Below are 21,276 nucleotides of genomic sequence, written 5' to 3'. Positions count from 1 at the left end.
AAAACCCACACAAACCTTTATTTCAGGAAAAGATAAAAGCAGGGCAAATCTACCTAATTTGGGTGTAGCCTGGACAAGGCAAGGTCCATCTTCTCTCAAAACACTTTAGGCCAATCAAAGGGTAAGTCCATGAGGGTGGTCTGCAGTTCTGAGGGAAAGCCTGAAGTGTTGAGCCAGGCATGACGTCAGAGTCCCAAGGATCCCAATGCTCTAGCCACAGACTCTGCCGAATACAAGCCAGCCTGAATAATCTGCTGGAAAGCCCGCTTTCCATCCCAGACCAATTCAGAGAACTGCCTGTGCAAGTCTTCCAACAAGCTGTTAACTGGTTTGCTATATTCCATACAGTGAGGCCGCCTCATCCAAAAAACAGGTGATATTGAGAGACTTTAGCATCACACTTCCAGCATAGAACACATTCTTGCCTACAGCTTTCAATTCTTTAGAGTCTCTATGAGCTGGGGCTGCAGGAAAGGTGCCACAGGAAAACTTCTTAAAACAGTCTGAACCACCAGACTGTTCAGCGAAGGATGGACTGAGTAAAGTAGGGTTTCCTGAAGCAGGCTGGTGTTGTCTGGCTAGGATTCTCTACACAGCAGAAGATGTGGTTGGCCTCTCCTAAGCCGCCAAAATGGACTCTAAAAGGGCATCATGGATAGAAGGGGTTCAGATGTTTGAGTTGAAGACTGAAAATCCTCCACTAGAACATTCGCTTTGGATTCCACCAATAGAAGAGGATGTTCCAAACTTTCCCTGCCTTCCTGACCACTGCATGACAGCAAGTCGCTTCTGGAGGTAGGGGTTTTCTAGGGAGAAACATTTCCAATACAGGGGAGGTGTCTATACTACTGGCATCACCCAAGTCTTGGTAGGCCTCTTGGAGGAATTGCAGAGGATCACCTTCAACATCTGTTCTCCGGATGCCCAGAGAGTCTGTTGCTTCTAAAGAGGTCATGAAAGGTTTCTTTGTGGTATGAAATGTGCTCATGACCACAATGTTGTCCTTAAGGACAACGTAGGGCCTCTCCCCAGGGCTGGTGAAAAGCTTTGTCATCCAGCTTGGAAATCTGTGACACTAGCAAAGCCACAGAAGGGCGAGAGCAAACAACTGTGGAAGATGTGCCATAGCGGTACCAAGTGTCAGTGGAGCCACTGGCAGCGGAACCGAAGGTGTCCGCTCCAAATGGGCCTGAGGCATGAATGGAGGCAAATGGCACCGGGGGTATCCCATTAGCAAAAGGCCATAATGAGCTCCGATAAATCCCATGGGTCCTGAAGGTGCTCCAGGTGGACCACTGCTCTAGGACATTTTAAACATGGCGTTTAGGAAAACTGTTAGATCTTTACCTGGAACAGGGAACTTGAGGTAGGGAGGTGGCAATGGCACCGCTTGGGTTCAGCAGGCTGTGTTGGATCAGGGCACCAATTTAGCCTCTGATGACAACTGTTGGGGTCAGTGAACATCATGTGGGGGAGTGCTTCCCTTTCCTGTGTGTATCGTGAATCCTTGTCTTGTTTTTCCATTTATTCTTGCACAAAGTTGAAGCTGGGTACCAACGTGGCTGAGAGCATGTTTGTCCCGACAACCATTTCTAGCCCTGGCCATGAAGAGTTTTGCTTCCTTTTTTTATGGGCTTAGGATGAAGGTTCTGCAGAACTCAAAGAACCTGGAGTTGTGGTCAGAACCTACACACCAAAGGCAGATGTCATGTGTGTTAGTAAACGAAATATGACCTTCATAATCCCCACAAGGCTTGAAACCTTAACGGTTGGGAGCAGACCCTGCCCTTCTGAGAAGATTTTGGTAAAGCGGATGACACTCCTGCCAGAAATGTCACAGAGCAAGCTCTAGATCTGTATCAAAGGTGAGGAAAAAAGGAAACTGGCATCAGCATATCAAAGTGGGAGCTTTATGGCTCCGGCGCCAATCCGATGTTGACACTAAGTCAGAGCCACCTATCAGCATGGAAGAGCAATGGGATAGTTTCTAGTTCAAGTATAGCACCTGGGATATTAAAACGGTGACATATCTGCAGGTAAAAGTATACATCAGAAATATAGCCTTTAAACTGTCTTTGCTCTGTCTTTACCTGAGACAACGCCCTGAAGTCCTTTTGCTGTGATAGTAATCTAGAAACACCTCACTCAAAGTTTCTCACTCATCTAAGATATTAAAGTTAAGCACTGTTTAAATTAAAGGAAACACAAGTAAGTGAAAGACCTTTTCAATGTATTGCTAAAAATGTGATTAACCAATGCAGGGACAGTGGTTTTAACACTGCCATATCAGTAAAAAGACGTACACAATATCCCTCACAAGGATAACCAAAGCCAACCTTTTACTGTTTCAGCTGTACTTACTCTGGGCTCTGTGTCTTCCTCTTCTTCATCTGGGTTGAAAGCTTCAGCACAAACTGAAAGAAATAAAACGACTCTGTGACTGTAGATAAAGTTATCAGCAATTACCAATTATCTCAACTCTGTTTCTTTTTCTTTTAGGCTAAGCACTACAGTAGTATTCTAGGCACATGCTTACATACTTAAATTACATTTTACACAATATAGGTCAATTCATAAGCTGGTGTGTGCATTGCCCCAAAACAAATACACTTCATGTGTAGATCTCAGTGAAAAAGGAGAAACCTATCTTTATGGTGACTCAAGTTTCACCTGCTAGGACTACGTGGTCGCCCAAACCACAGAAAGTACAATTCCGATGGGATGGAAATCTGACTCCTGCCCCTACACTAGTCAAATGGCAAAAAGAGATGGTCAGATGGGGTGGAGCAGAGAGCGCTATCATCAGGAGAGAGGAACTCTGAGGGGTACGTATAACACCCATCTCCATGGAATGGGATCAGATGTTCGAGTCACTCAAGGCCACATACCCCTTTACACAAAACATGTCGCCTCCCCCCGCCCGGCCGAGACACCATATAGATATCCCACATAGATCCGCTCACACTATTAGGTCGTCCAACTCGAATGCAGTCTCTAAAACATAATGACCCCCATGGGACATTTCTACGAACAAAAGGTACATCCCTGGTCCGAATTACATGATCTAGGGGGATGGGGGGGGAGAGCCAGCTGAGTGGGTGGAGGTTGGGTCATTGTGAAATGTTACGTTCTTTATTCGAATTCTTGAAAAGTATATAATTTTAACAGCTGATGCTAGATCTTGTAAAGCAAATGCCCGACAAAGGCTTCAGTTGAAATGTATGGGTTATCTCAAATGGCAGGACATTGCTGAAACTGTTTATACGCAAAGTCCGCAATAATGCAACAACGTACCATTGGCTACGGCACTGTATACCTGTATAACATACTATGTAAAATCAATAAAATCATGTTAAAAAAAAAAGGTGACTCAGTTTCTATTGGTTCTTATATTCTTTCAAGTTAATACATGGGCAACCCAATAACAAGGAGCTGGCACTGGAAACTGCTTCTAAAGGCCTTTAATACAGAGTATTTTCAGACAGTACCGCATGCCTTCATGGATGGTACTGCATTTGCACAAAAAAGCAGTCTCACTCATTCCATTAAATATAAAATGCACCGGCACAACCAACATGCCTGGCCTTGCCATGCTGGAGGTTAAAAATAGTTTAATTCGGTCTTGTCTAGTAGATGGTGCATGCTCTGTCTGTTGCAAGGCATACTGTGAACTTACAAAGAACATACAGGGGGCTTGCAGCAAGTCCATTATTTGCCAATCGCTTACTTTATGCAGGCGGCTTTCTTATTTTTACTTGCAGGTAGACCCCTTAAGAGGATGTAAACTGCGTCTACACCTTTTGAGCAGTCTCTCATAGTGAAGAGAGCCAATGGGTGATGTGGGCTGACCAATTGCCTGTGCTGTACATTGTGGTGGACAGAAGCAAGATATGAATGTCAGATAAACATACCAATGTCTAAAGACTACGGACTAAAAACCCCTCTTTGTATTTGGAAGAGATTTTTGGATAACAATAGTCTGGTGAGGCTGTAATTATCCCAATCAATCAATCAATCAATCAGGGAATTGTCAGCGCGCTACTCATCCGGGAGGGTCTCAAGGCGCGGAGGGGGAGGGGGCGTGCACATCCATTTAGCCTAAGAGCCAGGTCTTGAGGGTCTTCCTGAAGGTGTACAGGTTAGGGGTGAGTCAGATTTCTGCTGGTAGCTCGTTCCAGGTTCTGGCTGCGATGTGGGAGAACGATCTTCCGCCTGCTCTAGCTCTGTGAATGAGAGGGGTTTCGGACAGTGCGAGGTTGACAGACCGGAGGTTTCTTTCGGGTACGTGGAAGTTTATTCTGTCATTGAGGTATTTGGGTCCATTGTTGAGTAGGCATTTGTAGGCGTGGGTGAGGATCTTAAAGGTGATTCTTTTCTCCACGGGGAGCCAGTGTAGTCTCCGCAGGTGTTGGCTGATGCATTCGTTACGGAGGATGTCGAGGACGAGTCTGGCTGGGGTGTTCTGTATGAGCAGAAGATTGCGGATTAGGGACTTGTTGATGCTGGCGTAGAGTGCATTTCTATAGTCCAGTCTGCTGGTGATGAGTGCATGCTTGACTGTCTTCCTGGACTCAGAGGGAATCTACTTGAAGGTCTTGCGGAGGATGCGGAGAGTGTTGAAGCAGCAGGAGTGGACTTGTCTGTTCATGGTGAGCGATGAGTCGAGTATGATGCCGAGGTTTTTGGCATGGTGCGAGGAGGTAGGTGGCCTCCAGAGGGTGGTAGGCCACCAGGTGTCGCCCCCTGCTGAGGGGGTGGTTCCGAGGACTTCTGTCTTCTTGGCGTTGAGTTTTAGGCAGCTGTTGGTCATCCAGACAGCAACGTCTTGCATTCCTTTTTTGGGAAGTTCAGTTTTGCTGTGGTGGGGTCTCTGGTGAGAGAGGATGAACTGGGTATCGTCAGCGTAGGATACGATGTTGAGGCCGTGATGTCGGACGATGGCTGCGAGGGGGGCCATGTAGATGTTGAAGAGGGTCTGGCTCAGCGATGACCCGTGGGGAACTCCTCTCAGAGAGGAAGGGTGGTAGTCTGATCCTTTGGCTTCTACCGGTGAGCAACAATCGGATCCAGTCCAAGGCGGTCCCTTGTATGCCGGCTTTGTATAGTCTGGCTACTTGAGCGCAGTGAGAGACGGTGTCGAAAGCTGCAGACAGGTCGAGGAGGACGAGGGCTGCTGAGTGGCCTTGGTCCAGGAGGGTGCGGATGTCATCTGTGGTGGCGAGAAGGGCGGTTTCGGTGCTGTAGTTGCTCCAGAATCCAGATTGGGATGGGTCGAGGACGGCGTTTTCTTCAATGAACCACGTCAGTTTCCTGTTGACAGCTTTCTCTGCTACTTTGACTGCGAAGGGAAGGAGCGAGATGGGCCGGTAGTTCTTGAGGTCTGTGGGGTCAGCCGTGGGCTTCTTGAGCAGAGGTCTGACTTCTGCGCGCTTCCAGCTGTCTGGGAAAGTGCCTGTCGTGAAGGTGGTGTTGATGGTCCGTTGTATTTCTAGCACAATGGTGTCAGCGGCTCTGTGGTAGATGTGCGGGGGTCAGGGGTCAGTGGGAGCTCCCGAGTGGATGCATTTCATGGTCGTGGTGGTGTCCTCGGTTGTGATTGGAGTCCAGTCGGTGATGGTGGGCTGGGTGGTGTCTCTTGGGGGCGGGGGGGCTGGCAGTGGCGATTTGCGTGCGGCCGACGAAGTTGTTGTAGGGTTTTCGGATCTTGAGGTGGAAGTAGCTCCGAAGCTTGGGCAGAGGTCTTGGGATAGGGTGATGTCTGGCTTCGCTGCGTGGGTTGGTGAATTCCTGGATCACGGTGAAGAGTTCCTTGGAGTTGGTGGCGTTGGTGAGGATTTTGCTGTGGATGAAGTTCCTTTTTTGGCTGTTCTGATTTGGTTGTGGTAGTTTGCCATGGCGTTCTTGTAGGTGGAGTAGTTGTCGGTTGTCTTGATGTTCCTCCAGGTCTTCTCCAGGCGTCTGCAGGTGCGTCTTGCTTCTTGGAGATCTGTGGTGAACCAGGCGGCTTTCCTGGGGCGTTGTTTGCTGGGGTTCCGTAGCGGGGCGAGTACATCTGCACAGTTGGAGATCCAGGTGTGGAGTTCTTTGGCTGCTGCGTTTGCGTCGGGTGTCCAGGCGGGGTTTTCTCGGGCGAGGGTGGAGCTCAGTTGCTAGTCGGTGACCTTGCTCCAGTTCCTTTGAGGTTGGCAGGGGGAGGGTTAGGTTTTGGTGCCTTGGGTGTGTCGACGGTGAAGTGAACGCAGTGGTGGTCGGTCCATGGAGGTTGTGTTGGGTGGCTGAAGCGGACACTGTTGCCAGCGTCGAAGATGGGATCGAGGGTGTGTCCAGCTGTGTGTGGACATGGTAACGAGTTGGTTGAGTCCGATGTTTGTGAGGTTGTCGCGGAGGGTGGTGAGGTTGGGGGTCGCTGAGTTTGTCTAGGTGGAAGTTGAGGTCTCCGATGAGTATGTAGGTCATTGATGCGATGGCATGGGGTGCGATGAAGTCTGATGGTGAAGGGTGTCCGGGGGGCCTGTAGATGAGGGTTCCTCGGAGTGTGGCGTTGGGGCTGGTCTGGATCTGGAAGTACAGGTGTTCGGCAGCAGGGAAGGTTTAGCTGGAGGTGGTGAGTCGGAGGGTGTTCTTGTGGACGATGGAGAGTCCTCCTCCCGGGTGGTTGGGACGGTCCTTCCTCTGAATCTTGTATCCATCCGGGATGGCGGTGTTTATGTCGGGAGAGGAGGCGGCGTTGGTCCAGGTCTCCGTGAAGAAGGCTATGTCGGGCGAGAGAGTAGAGTAGGTTCCAGATATCCGAGGCGTATTTGTGTACGGAGCGCACATTGCGGAGGATGCAACTAAGCGTGTCTGTGGTTCCGGGAGTCGGGGTGGAGGAAAAGGTCTGGCGTCAGTGGTGGCAGGAGAACTGGCCATGGGTCGAGGCTGGAACCGCCAGTTGGCAGTCTGAGTCTTCCAGGGTTGAGTGCGAGGAGGGCGGCATGGTCGTAGCGGTGGGAGGTCGTGGATCCAGGGTTCCTGGCACTGGCCGCTCCCGGGACGGACGCTGACAGGCACAAACAGGCTTGCCTTCGGCGCACCAGCGGCACGACCACCCTGCGGTCACCATTAAGTAGGGGAGGGGGGGCGGGACCAGAGGTAGGGAGGGAGGAGCAGGGGCTGTGACCTGGTGGGAGGGGCCGCAAGAGCAGCAGCGGCTGGAACCGGGCTGAGGAAAACAATCAATAATCAAGCACAATACAATAATATGGCACAATAAATGTTAAGAGTCCGGCAGAATGCGGAATAAACAAATTACAATCACTCAGAGGCTGGGCGGGCTGCTGGCGCGAACCTTGCACAGAGGAGGACTCGAGGCTGCGGCGGTGTGACGGAGCTGCTGGGGAGAGTGCTGGCCTGGAACGAAGGTCTAGGTTTCACTCAATGCCAGACCAGCAAAAGGACCGACTATGTTTTCTTTGTCAGTAGAAGGAGAGCATTTATAATTGACAAGAAAAGATGTAGATGAGTCACCACAAAGGTAATCCTAATCTACTCTAATGTCCTGACTCTTCCCTATTCCCAACTCTTTCTTCCAGTGATAGTGTTTTTAGAATCACTAGCCAGTGGCAACATTTTGTTCACATCATTAACAATGTAAACAGAAAAGAAGAAATGTTAACAAAAATAATCAAATACATTATATCTGAATCTACTTAACAGCACACAAGTCAGTAGTCTTCAATGTTATACTGGAACGAAATTTAGGGGACCTTGCACAATAGATGTTCACTATAAATGTGACAAATGTGTAAAAGGTGCCACTAACCAGAAATGTAAAAACTACAAATGGGGGCATATTAGCTGGAAACTGAATGGTCGTACAAAATGTGAACTCGGAATGTGGTACACTACATAGAATGCCTATGTAACCTGCAATCGGTGCAGAAAATGAGTGGGATCTCGCTGAATTCCGATTCCTGCACCTACTTCTAAGTCGGGTTTGGGATCCCAATGACTCAGTGAAATATACTGAATTTGTCCTGGTGTAGTATCCTGACACCCAGACTCAATTCAGCACCAGACATGGTCTGCTTTCTGTTCGAAGAAGCAACTTGCAGGCGGCTTTCTTATTTTCATTTGCAGGTAGATCCATAACAAAGGCCTGATTTAAAGGACCACTACCCCTCCTTTTACTCAAGTGTCATCCTTGCTTTGAGCCATCTGGAGCCTAACACCTAGAAACCACACAAATGATTTAAATTGCATTAACTATTTTATTTTAGTTATTTTAGAGCGCTACTTATCCTACTGTACTGTCTGAGAGTTTTACATCACACACAGACAACAAATCATACAAGTGTGTAAATCAATGTATAGGAAATGTTACATAAGAATGAAGGTTATAAGGTGTACAAGTCACGTCCATACTTGTAGACATTATACTTTAAGAATACATGGTGGGAGAAACACAAAGTCTGGATATGAAATGTAACTATTGATTGTGGTAGTCTGAACTAAAAGGACTTTTAGTACCCAAAAGAAAACCTTCTTTTTAAACTTGGAATAATAAAAGATTGAGGAAAACACAATAAGGAACTAAACCTATGACTTGCTGTTTCATACAGCTCGTTGATGCCGGCTCATAGCTCACTGTGCTATATTTGAATGGTTGCAATTTGTGAACTGGAGTAACAACAGGATCTCTAGGTGAAAAGCAGTAAACTACTCACCTATTAACAATAAAGCTACATCTGTGATCTGCATGTTGCACGGTGTGTTTTGCAGCAGTTGCAATAATTCTCTATGCTACTTTAGGAGTCAAAATTATTGCTAGACAACACAGAACTCTCCAGGAAATCTATTAACAACCAGAGTTATCTTACAGTTATTATAATCCCCATAATATTCCTGGGCACACGAAGATCTCTGAAGGAAAATTAAGCCTCTTTGGGACCAATTAAGAAAACTAGAAAAGATTAATTGCAAGATTTCTCCTTATTGCCAATTTCTTTGTGGCAGACTAAAAAACAAATGCATACGATCACTTACAGACTCCGCCCCCATAACTCCACCCCCTTCCCTCTGCGACATCTTCACCCCCAAGTTTATGGATTCCCAGAGTACACTTTGTTTCCAATTCCTGCACTAGCTGCAACACATACGCAATATCATATGAAACATAAGCATAAAATGCAGTTCATAAGATGACAATTGATAACTGCTGTTTGTTCAACATCATACTAGACTGCTATATAAAGAAAATTATATGAAGTGTATTGTGATTGACACATTACATCCATTAAAGAGAGGCAGTATTACTGAAAACATGCTAGACTTTATTTTCTGGGGATTCCGTCGACTTCATGCCCTGGCAGGAAGTGGTTTATAACCACAATCACTTTGGTAATGCACACCAGAGTTTGAGGAGTTCTTGCTTCAAGGTGGTCCCGATTTTGATACACAGGCTTCAGCAGTTTGGTTAGATGATCAGGGTAACCTTAAATAGTGCACTGAGGCTAGTGTCACATTAATGCCTCTCTCATTGTAATAAGGCATCAGGATCAGTGCCAGTGATTTTAAGGGCATGCACCCTTGTGGTTGGGCACGACCAAGATTATATAAATAAAGGGAGTGGTTGATCGCTCAGGGTCAGCATCCACAGCAAGTGTCTTGTGTGAGCAAGTGTCATTGGGGGCATCAGGCTCTACCAACTGGAGATAGCCTTTTTTCGACTTCAGAGGTTTTCTGCCCCGAATTGTGGGTGGATCGTGTGGAATAAGAAACAACACGCTCGGCTTGATTTAGTTACATCTCTTGAATCAACGAAGAGGATTGTTTTTAAGAAATCTAAGAAGATATCATTTAAAAAAAAAAAAAATAAGCACTGGGCATCTCATCAACAAACGCGCAAGACTAAAAAAGTGCAATACAAATTGAAGCGGCAGGGATTGACGTCTCTTTACTAGATCATCAGTACGGGGACTTTCACTAAAATGTTAAGATTTACTCCTATATCCAAAGGGGTTGCCCCTTAGAGAGATTATATAATCCCCGTACTTGGGCCTGCAGTGGAGACAAGATGTGTATCCTGATACTGTGATAGATTCATATATCCACGTGGGAGTGATTATATCTTGTCCTGAGGAAGGTGGTTTATTGAACACAGACATCCACCGAAACGCGTCGACGCATACTATTAAAAGGCACACTGTAGATTTTGGTGACATTTGTGAAACTGCTAATATCAAATGTATAAAACTGTTTATGTCTCACAGATGATCTTGGTCTAGTGTTTGTGCCTTTTGATGATTAGCAAGTATTTTTTCTAGCAATTTCTCCCTATGATTAATTGTGCAGATTGAATTATTTGTATGTTTTTATCTTTTGTAATGATGTATAATGATCTTTTGCTCATGAATAAGATTTTTAATAAAACATTTTTATATTGTGGATATATTGGGCCTTTGATGGTGTTATCCTCTGGTGATAGTTTGGATGTGAACAGTCGTTTGGCTCTGTTGTGTGAAGTATACCTAAAGGGGATCTGTTTTTGACTACAGTCTACCAACTGTAGGCCTGCCTAGACTGGGCTAGGCTTCTTCGCATTAGCGACAAGGCTGTTGGACTGCCATACCAGCTTTGCTGGGTCGACTTCACCTGCAACGCCTGCCCCACTTGCTGACTTGGCTCTTGCCCTGTGCGGGCTCGTTCGCTTGCCACGTTTCGGGGGTCCCGTAGCTGCCCATCTCCTACAGTGGCTGCTCTTCTTTTATGGCAGAGGATCATCGCACCGCTTACAAATAAAATGATAATAAAAGCACGTTATTTTATTTTTCGTTACTGCCAGTCAAGGTTAGGTCGGGCTAAAGGAGCAGTGTTGGCCACTTGTAAGTGCGCATGTCTGTTTGGCAGCCCGGCCAAGCAGACTTGTGCACTCATGTTTCTCCAACCCAGCTGTGTTTCAATAGCCGGGTTGGAGAAAAGCCCCAAGCACACTGGGCCTGAGCGAGCATCAAGTCAGCCCACTCAGGCCAATCACAGCACTGCTCTCATGCTGGTATTACCTGCATGTCAGCAGCGCCGTGATTGCTTCCTGGGAGCCTTTGCAGCGTGACCAGCATCAGAAGAGTAGCAGTGAGGCGGTGGGTGCAGGTAAGTTTTGTTTTAAATTAAATTCCCCTCAACCCCACCGCGTTGCCCCACCACCCCAAAATTGGAGGAACTGCCTCTTTTCTCCTGGCAAGTGCACCGGGACCACCTGCAGTCTTCTTTCCCCCACATGGAAAGACTACAAGTGAAGTACTATCTGGTGGTGGTTCATTGACACCAACCGCGGTGTCACACCCCGTTGGCTATCTGGTTTGCGCTCCGTATGTTGGCAGACAAGCCCACCCAACAAGGTTGCACAAGTGGGCATACACTACAGAGGTACTGTCTCCATTTGGCACCTGAAGGAATTTGATAATCCCCCAGACCTCTACCTGTTTGCTTAAACCATAGTGTTTAGTGCCCGCCTTCACTGGGGTGCTCTCTGAGGATTGTAGCCTCAGCCCAGGGAAGACCTGCATATGTCAGCACACACATCCAGCATAACGCCACTCTTTGGACACTACCATGGCGGCTGATGTCCAGAATGCCACTGGAGAGGCAGATGCCTCCCTCTCTCAACAACAGGTATGGTATCTGGCAGTCTCTCACTGGCAGGAGTGATTGACGTTGTTGTAGAACATGGCAATCCTGAATAGAAAGCCAGTTTCCACATCAGGGAGGTAGTGGAAGAAACACTAATAGGGTTTACACAGCAGAGGACCTCCAGCTAGTCTTCTTTGCACGACCTGTTCATGCCCTCAAAATAAATCAAATCCTTGATTAGTTTCCCCAACTATTCCAAGAACTAGGGTGCCGAAAAGGGAGCTCCTTTGAAGCTACATATTAACAAGGCAGGCAAACCAAGAGCACTTCAGCACCAGAGAATCCCGTTTCTTCACCAGACGGTGGAACAAGAATTAGGCAAACTTGAATGCCTCAATCTCAACCAAAACAGGGGGGATCTATTTTGTGCCTACACATGCTCTTACCAAGCAGGGAGATCAAGAGACAGACAAGCACATCACCACAACCATGGACAACATCGTGGCAAATCTCAACGGGGCCCAACGGTTCTCAAAAAAAGATCTAAATGCTGCAATCAACCACTAATGCTGGACCCGGAGGCCGCTATATTACAATTTTTCTCAACACTCAGGCAATATAAGCGGCTCAACTTCAGGATCTTGTCTGCCGCCGAGATATTCCAGAACCGTGTTAGAGGGACTCTGTTCAGCCTAAAAAGGGTATTGAATATAATGGACAATATCCTTTCAGACTCTTGAGGACCACCACCGCACTTGCAAACACCCTGCAGTGGCTCAGCGACCATGGACTCACCCGGCACTAAGAGAAGTGCTCCTTCAAATCACAGATTGAGTTCTTTGGATACGTGTTCACGAAGGATAGATTAAAAAATTGTTGAAGTCTGACGGCATCCTACAATCACCAGTGCCCCGGAATGCCACATAAGTCTGCAGTTTCTTCGGAATGGCCACATAATTCGGCTGGTTCATGCCCAACATTGTGACATTGGCAGAACCTCCAAAAAGCCCTGACCAAAGCTGATGTTAAGTGGAACTGGGGCCGCACGGAAAACACAGCATTTTAAAGTGTCAAGCAGGTACTTTTGACCAACACGGCAATGGCCTACTTTAACCCGAAAAGGGCTCAGGAGCTAATTAACAAGTTACTTACCTTCGGTAACGATATATCTGTAAGAAACATTAGTTAGTTAGATTCCTCACCTTAGAATATCCCCAGGCGTCAGACTGGATCCGGAAAGATTTTTCGTCAGCAATACCCTTGTGCGTCGCTAGGCGTAGTCTGTGGCTCCGCGTCAGTCGTCGGCGTCGTGCGCCGGGATGACGTTGTCGGAGTACTTAGACGCCGCCCTCGCGCGCTGACGTCAGTTCTTGTACATAGCTTACTGTGCCAGGAACGCAAAGCCATGCAAGAGACCGACACTGGTGCCAAAAAATGCTAGGACCCTGAAAGGGATAACCTCAACCCTAGATATCGGTTCGCAGAACGGGGAGGATGGGTGGGTCGGTGAGGAATCTAACTAATGTTTCTTACAGATATATCATTACCGAAGGTAAGTAACTTGTTCATCTGAAAGAAACACGTTAGATTCCTCACCTTAGGATTGATACCCCAGCAATACCAACCCTGGTGGTGGGTCTGCGAACCAAGATCACACCAGAAAGTCCTGGAGAACAGAACGGCCAAAGAAGCCATCTCTCCGGACTTGGCTGTCCAGGCAATAATGTTTAGCAAACGTGTGCATTGAGGCCCACGTTGCTGTCCGACAGATGTCCTGCAAGGGGACTCCCCGGTCCAGGGCAGTAGTCGCCGCAGTGGCCCGAGTGGAATGCGCCCTCAGCCCTACAGGAGGTTCCTTTTTAGCCAAGGAATAACAAGCTTTGATACACAAAACGACCCACTGAGAGATGGTCCGCTTGTGCACCGCCCGTCCCTTCTTAGCGCCCACGTAGCCAAAGAAGAGTTGGTCGTCCACCCGGAACTGCTTGGTGCGGTCCAAATAAAAGGACAGCGCCCGTTTTGGGTCCTGACGGTGGATCCTCTCTTCCTGTTTTGAAGGATACGGAGGCGGAAAGAAAGTGGGCAACGTAACAGACTGCCCGATGTGAAAGGCAGTTACCACCTTAGGGAGAAAGGAAGGGCGAGTCCTGAGAACAACTTTATCCGGATGGACAGAAAGAAAAGGAGGCTTAGAAGAGAGAGCCTGGAGCTCACTCACCCGTCTAGCAGAGGTGATGGCTACCAGGAAAGCAGTCTTAAGCGTCAAGAGACAAAGGGGACAATTATGAAGTGGCTCAAAGGGAGTGCACATCAGAAACGTCAAGACTAGATTCAAATCCCACTGAGGCATTACGAAAGGGACAGGAGGAAACATGTGAGTAATGCCCGTAAGGAATCGAGAAACAACAGGGGATTTGAAAAGAGAAGGCTGATCAGGAAGCCCTAAGAAAGCAGAAATAGCAGGGAGATAACCTTTTAGGTTGCCCAGAGCAGAGCCCTGCTGGGACAAGGAAAGAAGAAAGAGAGCCTTTGCTGTGCACCATGCCACAAATTTGTTCCACCTGCAGGCGTATACCGATTGTGTGGAGGGACGCCTGGATGCCAGAATCACATCACAGACTTCAGGAGGCAAGTCAAATGGCATCAACTGTCGCCGCTCAATCTCCACGCATGGAGGTGGAGACTGGACAGGTTCGGGTGGAGGACCGTCCCCTGCTGCTGCGACAGAAGGTCCTCCTGAAGAGGCAGTCGTATCGGAGGATCGATTGACATACTGAGTAGCTCATGATACCAGTACCTTCGTGCCCAATCCGGAGCCACTAAGATGACTTGGGCCCGGTTGTGCCTGATCTTCAGCACTCTGGGCAGAAGTGGTATAGGCGGAAAGGCGTACAACAGACCGCAACTCCACTCGTGACGAAAGGCATCCCCGAGCGAGTGCCGCCTTGAAAACTCCAACGCACAGAACTGCCGACATTGCGCGTTCTCTTCGGTGGCGAATAGATCTAACCAAGGCTCACCCCCTTGCACCACGTCAGAGTTTAGACGCCATTTGTGATCCATCATGCACCGGCGGCTGAGTTAGTCTGCTCTGGCATTCAGATTGCCCGCCAGATGTTGAACCACCAGGGTGATGACCGGATGTTCCAGCCATGTCCAGAGGCGCAGAGCCTCCTGACAAAGGGTCCACGACCCCACCCCGCCCTGTTTGTTGCAATACCACATGGCGGTGGTGTTGTCAGTGAACACCTGCACTACACTTCCCCGGATAGAGGGAAGGAATGCCTTCAGTGCAAGTCGGATCGCCCTCAACTCCAGAAGGTTGATATGGAGCCGGGACTCCGCCGGAGACCAGAGGCCTCTGATCTCCGCCTCTCCCATGTGGCCCCTCCCATCCCAGGAGGGACGCATCCGTCACTACTACGTGCTCCGGTTGGGGTAGGGAGAGGGATCTGCCACTGACCCAATCGCGGTCCGTGAACCACCACTGCAACTAAATTGCAGTGCCCTCTGAGATCAGGACATGGTCGGACAGGTTGCCCCGATGCTGGGCCCACTGAAACTTCAGGTCCCACTGCAGAGCCCGCATTCGCCATTTGGCGTGATGCATCAACAGGATGCAGGAGGCCATCAGAGCCAGAAGCCGCAGCACCAACCTGACCGAAACCCGGGATAGAGGCCGGAAGATGGAAATTAGAGCCTGAATATCCCGGACCCGCTGTTCCGGAGGATAGGCCCGGAACTGCGCAGAGTCCAGAACCGCTCCGATGAAGAGGAGCTTCTGGGAGGGACTCAGATGCGACTTCGGCACATTGATGGAGAACCCCAGCAAATGCAGGAGGTCGGCCGTAGTCTGGAGGTGGGAGACGACTGCCTGGGGCGAGCCCGCCTTCAACAACCAGTCGTTGAGATAGGGGAAGACTGGAACCCCCAATCTGCGCAGATGAGCTGCGACCACCGCCATCACTTACGTGAACACCCGAGGGGCACTGGTGAGGCCGAAGGGGAGCACGGTAAACTGAAAATGCTCCTGGCCCACTGTGAACAGCAGGTAACGCTGGTGGGCCAGCAGGACGGGGATGTGGAAATAAGCGTCCTGCAAGTCCAACGCTACCATCCAGTCTCCAGGGTCTAGGGCAGCCAGAACCTGAGCTAAGGTGAGCATCTTGAACCTCTCCTTCCGGAGGAAGGCGTTGACGCTCCTGAGGTAGTGGGAATAACAACCACGACCTCCTTCTGGACCAGGAACGCGCTCGATGGCCCCTTTGGCCAAGAGGGCCGTAACTTCCTCCTGCAGAAGATTCAAGTGATCCCCCGACATGCAGTGGTACTGCGGTGGCATGGCTGGAGGGGTCGCCTCGAAGGGGAGGGAGTAGCCCCTTCGGACGATTTGCAGCACCCACCTGTCCAACATGATGGAACGCCAGTGGAGCAGGTGATGGCGAACTCAGCCTCCCAACTGGCGTGGAATGGGCCTGAAAGCACGGACTAGGAGGGCTTTGAGGCGGATGCTGCTGGGGTGGATGTGGACGGACCGGCACGTTGTCCCCCTGTACCGCCTCGGCGGAATCCACGTCCGCAACTGCGTGGGGGTTGGTTATGCGGCCTTTGGCTAGGCGGATGTGAGGGGGTGCCCCTTCCTTGGCCACGAAAGGGGCGAAAAGCGGAAGCTTGCGGGCGCGGGCCGAGAGGCCCAAGGACTTGGTCGTAGCACTGGAGTCCTTAAAGCGCACCAGCGCACTATCCGCTTTGTCGCCAAAAAGGCGACTGCCATCGAAGGACATGTCCATGAGGGTGCTCTGGACATCCCCAGAAAAACTTGTGCCACCATGGTGGACATTGTCTGACCTAGCGAGTCCGTAGTGTCCAGTCCACATCGAATTGCATGCCATGCTGCATCCCGCCCCTCGGCAAGAGCCAGGGCAAGTCGTATCCGGGCCTCCTCCGGGCACTGTGAGCAGCACGTCCTCCACCGTATCCCACAGGGAGTGGGAGTAACGGTCCAAGAGACAAGCGGTGTTAATAGAACGCAATCCCAAACTAAGGGAGGAGAACAGCTTTTTACCGAACTGTTCTAGTCTCTTGGATTCCCGATCCGGGGGAGCGGACGGGAAGGAGGTCTGGGAAGTAGAGGCCTGGATAACCAGGCTCTCGGGTGTGGGGTGCATGGACAGAAAACTGGGGTCGCCCGGTGCAGGGCGGTGGCGCCGGGCCACGATCCGGTCCACAGGAGGTACTGTGGAGGGCTTGGACCAGGTGCCCTTGAGAACGTCAACCAGTGCTTCATTAAACTGCAGCAGAGGCTCCGAGGAGCGTGCTGACGAATGAAGCACTTCAGTGAGGAGGTTAGTCCTCACGGCCACAGCAAGTAGCTCCAGCCCAAGGGCTTCGGCCACCTTGCGCAGCACCACAGAGAATGCAGCACCTTCCTCCGAATCCATGGTCGGAGGAGAGATGAAGCCAGTGTCAGGGGAGGTATCCAGACCACTGGCATCCCCCAGCTCGTCTGCCCAGTCCTGAGATAACTGACCCTGCCGGGTCAGACGGTCCTCAGACACCCCCCCAGTCGTCACCGTCATCCGATTCCTGGTAGACAGGAGGAATGATCGGAGCTGGCCATTAGATGAAATTGCCACCCATCGGCGTCTGGTGCGGCGCCGCTCCGACGCCGGGCCCGGACCGGGACTAAACTGGGGAACGGCGCCTGAAGGCGGCGCCGGGGGTAGTACCGTAGTCGGCGCCGGTGGAGGGGTCGTGAGGTCGACCGGCGCCGACTGGGATCCAGGCCTGGATCCCGCGGGGACCTGCGGCTTCGGGACTGGAGTATGCGGCGGCGCCGTAGCCGCCGGCTCGCTAGGTCAAGCCTGCGGGGCCCGAAGGCGCGCCAGCAGGCGTCGACGGCGTAGCCAGGGTCCTCATGGCAGAGAGGAAGGCACTGACCTCTGCCGGAGTCACGTCGGTCCCAGGGACCGGTGGGTACGGGGACAGACACGACTCCCGCGGCTCCGATGGAGCCGCGCGGGTGGTACCACCCGAACCCTCAGCCGAGTCGCGCGACCGGCGAGGGGAGCCCGAAGAGCGATGTCGCCTCTTGGACTTCTTACTGTGATTCGACTGACACGAAGACTTGGACCCCGACGAGTGATGGTGATGGCTGCGGCTCCACGACCGGTCCCTAGACCTCCTCGACTGGGAACGGCGCGGAGCGGACTGCCAGAGCTCGAGTAGCTTCTGGGACCGCTCCCGCCTAGCCTTCGAAGTCAAGGTCCGGCAGTCGGGGCACGACTCTGCATCGTGGTTGGGCCCCAGGCAGTAAAAGCACCAGCGGTGGTGGTCCGTTACCGACATCAGTCGCTGACAGGAGTAGCAAGCTTTAAAGCCAGGCATCCCTACCGGCACCAGAGTTGAGTCGAGAACGAACCAAAAGAGTTCAAAAAGTTTAGTCAAAAAATGACTAAATGGTATGCTTCTTCCCGGATCGGCGCTTACTGGCGCGGAAAAAAGAAGAACTGACGTCAGCGCGCAAGGGTGGCGTCTAAGTACTCAGACGATGTCATCCCGGCGCACGACGCCGGACGCGGAGCCGCAGACGCAGCCTAGCGACACGCAAGGGTATTGCTGACGAAAAATCTTTCCGGATCCAGTCTGACGCCTAGGGATATTCTAAGGTGAGGAACCTAACAGGTTTCTTTCATATGGACCAGTTACTTGCCTTCATTTACCCCTTATCTGGTAGAGACAGGATATAGCCACAGATTCCTTACCTTTGAATTTCACAGCAGTCAAACTGGATCCGAAAGATTTAAGCTATACCCTTGCGCCCCATTAGGTGGCGTTGGTCGGCTTCGTGTGACGCTAGCGTTGTCTCCACCATTGTGATGTCCGAATCACCTATATAGGCACCACCTTGGCACACTGATATAAGTTACTTTTTACGACTTTCCATGCCAGTAGCGCAGAGCCATTAAGTGCACTGACATTTGTGTGTTTCTGTATAACTAGGGCCCTGAAAAGGGGTCAGCCCTGACCATAAAAAACCGCCCGCAGTGTGGGGAGAAGGGTAGGCCGGTAAGGAATATGCAGCTAGATCATGTCTCTATCAGATAAGTGTTAAAAAATGTGAGTAACTTGCCCATCTGATATAGATATCTAACTGCAGGTTCCTTACCTTTAAATAGACACTGAAGTATTACTTTCCCCGGTGGAGGGACTGAGGACACATTTAGACCAGGAAGTCCTGCAGGACAGAGTGGCGAAAAAAGGCTGTCCCTTTGGACTTGACTGTCCAGGCAGTAGTGTTTGGTAAACTTGTGCAAGGAAGCCCACGTTGCTGCTTGACAAATGGCAAGGACTGGAACACCAAGTTTCAACGCCATGGCAGTTGCCTTAGATCTGAGGAATGAGCCCTGAAGCGTTCTGGAGGCTGCTTCTTGGCACCAAATTTTGATGCAGAAGACGATCCATCGCCCGATAGTCCTCTTCTGCACCTCACAACATTTTTTGGATCCAGCGTACCATAAGAAGAGTTGGCCGTCCAACTGGAAAGCTTTAGTGCAGACAAGGTAGAACGAGCAACGTCAGAAAGGTGAGAACCAAATTAAGGTTGCATTGAGGCATGATGAAAGGGGCAGGTGGAACCATATGTAAAAGCCTCTTAAAATATTAATTTACAATAAGGCATTCAAATAAAGAGCGTTTGTCTGGCAGCCTCAAGAAGGCTGAAAGGTAACCTTTGAGAGTGCCCAGAACAGAGCCCTGCCCTGCTGGGCCAGGGTCAAAATAAAGATAAGGACGAGATAGAGGGGGCAGAAAGAGGATCAATAGATCTTTCTGTACAATATTTTACAAATGTGTGCCACTGGCAGGCGTACACTGTCTTTGTAGAGGGATGCCTGGCTGCCAAAATAAAGATTTCGGGAGGAAGGTCGAATGCTATCAACTGCCACCTCTCAATCGCCACACAAGAAGGCATGGAGTTGACAGGTTCGGGTGAAGGACCCTCCCCTGCTGCTGAGACAGAAGATCCTCCCGAAGGGTCAGCCTAATCGGAGGATTGATGCTCAGCTGGAGTAGCTCGGGCTACCAGACTATCCGTGCCCAGTCCGGAGCCACAAGAATGACTTGGGCCAGTTTGCTGCTGATCTTCGAGTACTCTAGACAGGAGTGGTATTGGGGGAAAGCTGTACAGGAGGCTTGAGCTCCACTGGAGACGAAAATTGTCACCAAGCGAGTGCCACCTTGGAAACTCCGCTGCGCAAAACTGACATTGCATGTTCGACAGAAGTGAACAGATCTAACTAAGGCTCTACCCACTGCAGAAAGAGACCACTTCTGGATAGAGAAGCCATTCGTGATCCGGTGGGCATCGATGGCTGAGTTTGTCTGCCCTGGCGTTCAGAGAACCTGCCAGATGTTAAACCAGCAGAGAAATGCCCTGCTGTTCCAGAGACTCCGAGCCTCTTGACAAAGGCTCAACAACCCAACCCCACCAGGTTTGTTGCAGTACCACATGGCGGTGGTGTTGTCCATAAAACCTTGAACCAGCTTTCTCTCGATTGAAGGCCACGCAAATCGCTCAGGGATCCCGCATGTTGATGTGGAGTCCGGATTCCGCCGGAGACCCCAAGTCCTCTCATCTCCACCTCTCCCAGATGGCTGCCTGATCCCAGGAGTGACGCATCTTTTACTACTGTGTGGTCTGGTTGGGGATGCGGAGAGGGGTTCTGGCTCTGATCTAATCGTGGTCTGTTAGCCACCACTGCAGGTCCTTAGCAGTTCCCTCCGAGATCTGGAACATGTCTGAGAGATTCCACCACTGCTGCACAACTGGAATTTCAAGTCCCAATGCACAGCCCGCATATGCCATCTGGCATGTCTCATTAGCAGGATGCAGGACGTCATGAGGCCCATCAGCCTCAGAGTCATTCTCACCGAAATCTAGGATGGAGGCTGAAACATCGCTATGATAGCCTGAAAATCCTGGACTCACCATTCGGTCCAAAACTGCACTGTATGCAGAACAGCACCGTTAACAAGTTTTTTACCTTTGGTAACAATATATCTGTAAGAGACATATATTAGTTAAGGATTATTTACCTTAGAATTACCCCCAGGCGTCAGACAGGATCCAGAGAATTTTTCTTCAGCAGTACCCCTGCACGTCGGTAGGTGGCATCAGTCGACTCCGCGTTCATCGTTGGCGACGTAATCGCCGGAATGACTTCACGGTATCCACTTAAGACGCCGACCCTGCGCGCTGACAGGAGTTCTTTACATGACATTCCACGGCAGAAGCGCAGAGCCATGAAAGACACTGACCACTGGTGCATAAAACTAGGGCCCTGAAAAGGAGTCCCTTACTCTAGAAGTCAGTTCGCAGAACAGGGAGGACGGATGGGGCTGTAAGGAATCCATAACTAATACATGTCTTACGGATCTATTGTTACCGATGGTAACTTGTTCATCTGAAAGAGACTATTAATTATAGATCCCTTACCTTAGAACAGATACCCCGGCTATACCAACCCCAGAGGTGGGTCTGCGAACCAAGTTCCCACCAGGAAGTCCTGAAGAACAAAGCGGCCAAAGAAACCGTCTCTCCGGACTTGGCAGTTCAGGCAATATTTAGTGAATGTGAAAGCGCACGTTTTGGATCCAGATAGGGAGCCT

At 50.2% G+C, this 21,276-nt stretch overlaps 1 protein-coding gene across 1 annotated transcript in view; it reads right to left on the bottom strand.

The window, feature by feature from the left end:
- The window catches only part of PRKAR2A (protein kinase cAMP-dependent type II regulatory subunit alpha), an 826,119-nt gene that overhangs the window by 565,768 nt on the left and 239,075 nt on the right, over nt 1-21,276 (bottom strand). Inside the window, exon 3 of the mRNA XM_085624357.1 lies at nt 2,362-2,414. Within this exon, the coding sequence (XP_085480483.1) occupies nt 2,362-2,414 (53 nt within the window). The remainder of the gene's footprint in view (nt 1-2,361; nt 2,415-21,276) is intronic.

The sequence above is a fragment of the Triturus cristatus genome, chromosome 9 (assembly GCF_964204655.1).
Source record: "Triturus cristatus chromosome 9, aTriCri1.1, whole genome shotgun sequence".
Lineage (NCBI taxonomy): Eukaryota > Metazoa > Chordata > Amphibia > Caudata > Salamandridae > Triturus > Triturus cristatus.
The sequence above is the reverse complement of the archived record's forward strand: the minus strand, read 5'-3'. Positions and strand labels throughout refer to the sequence as shown.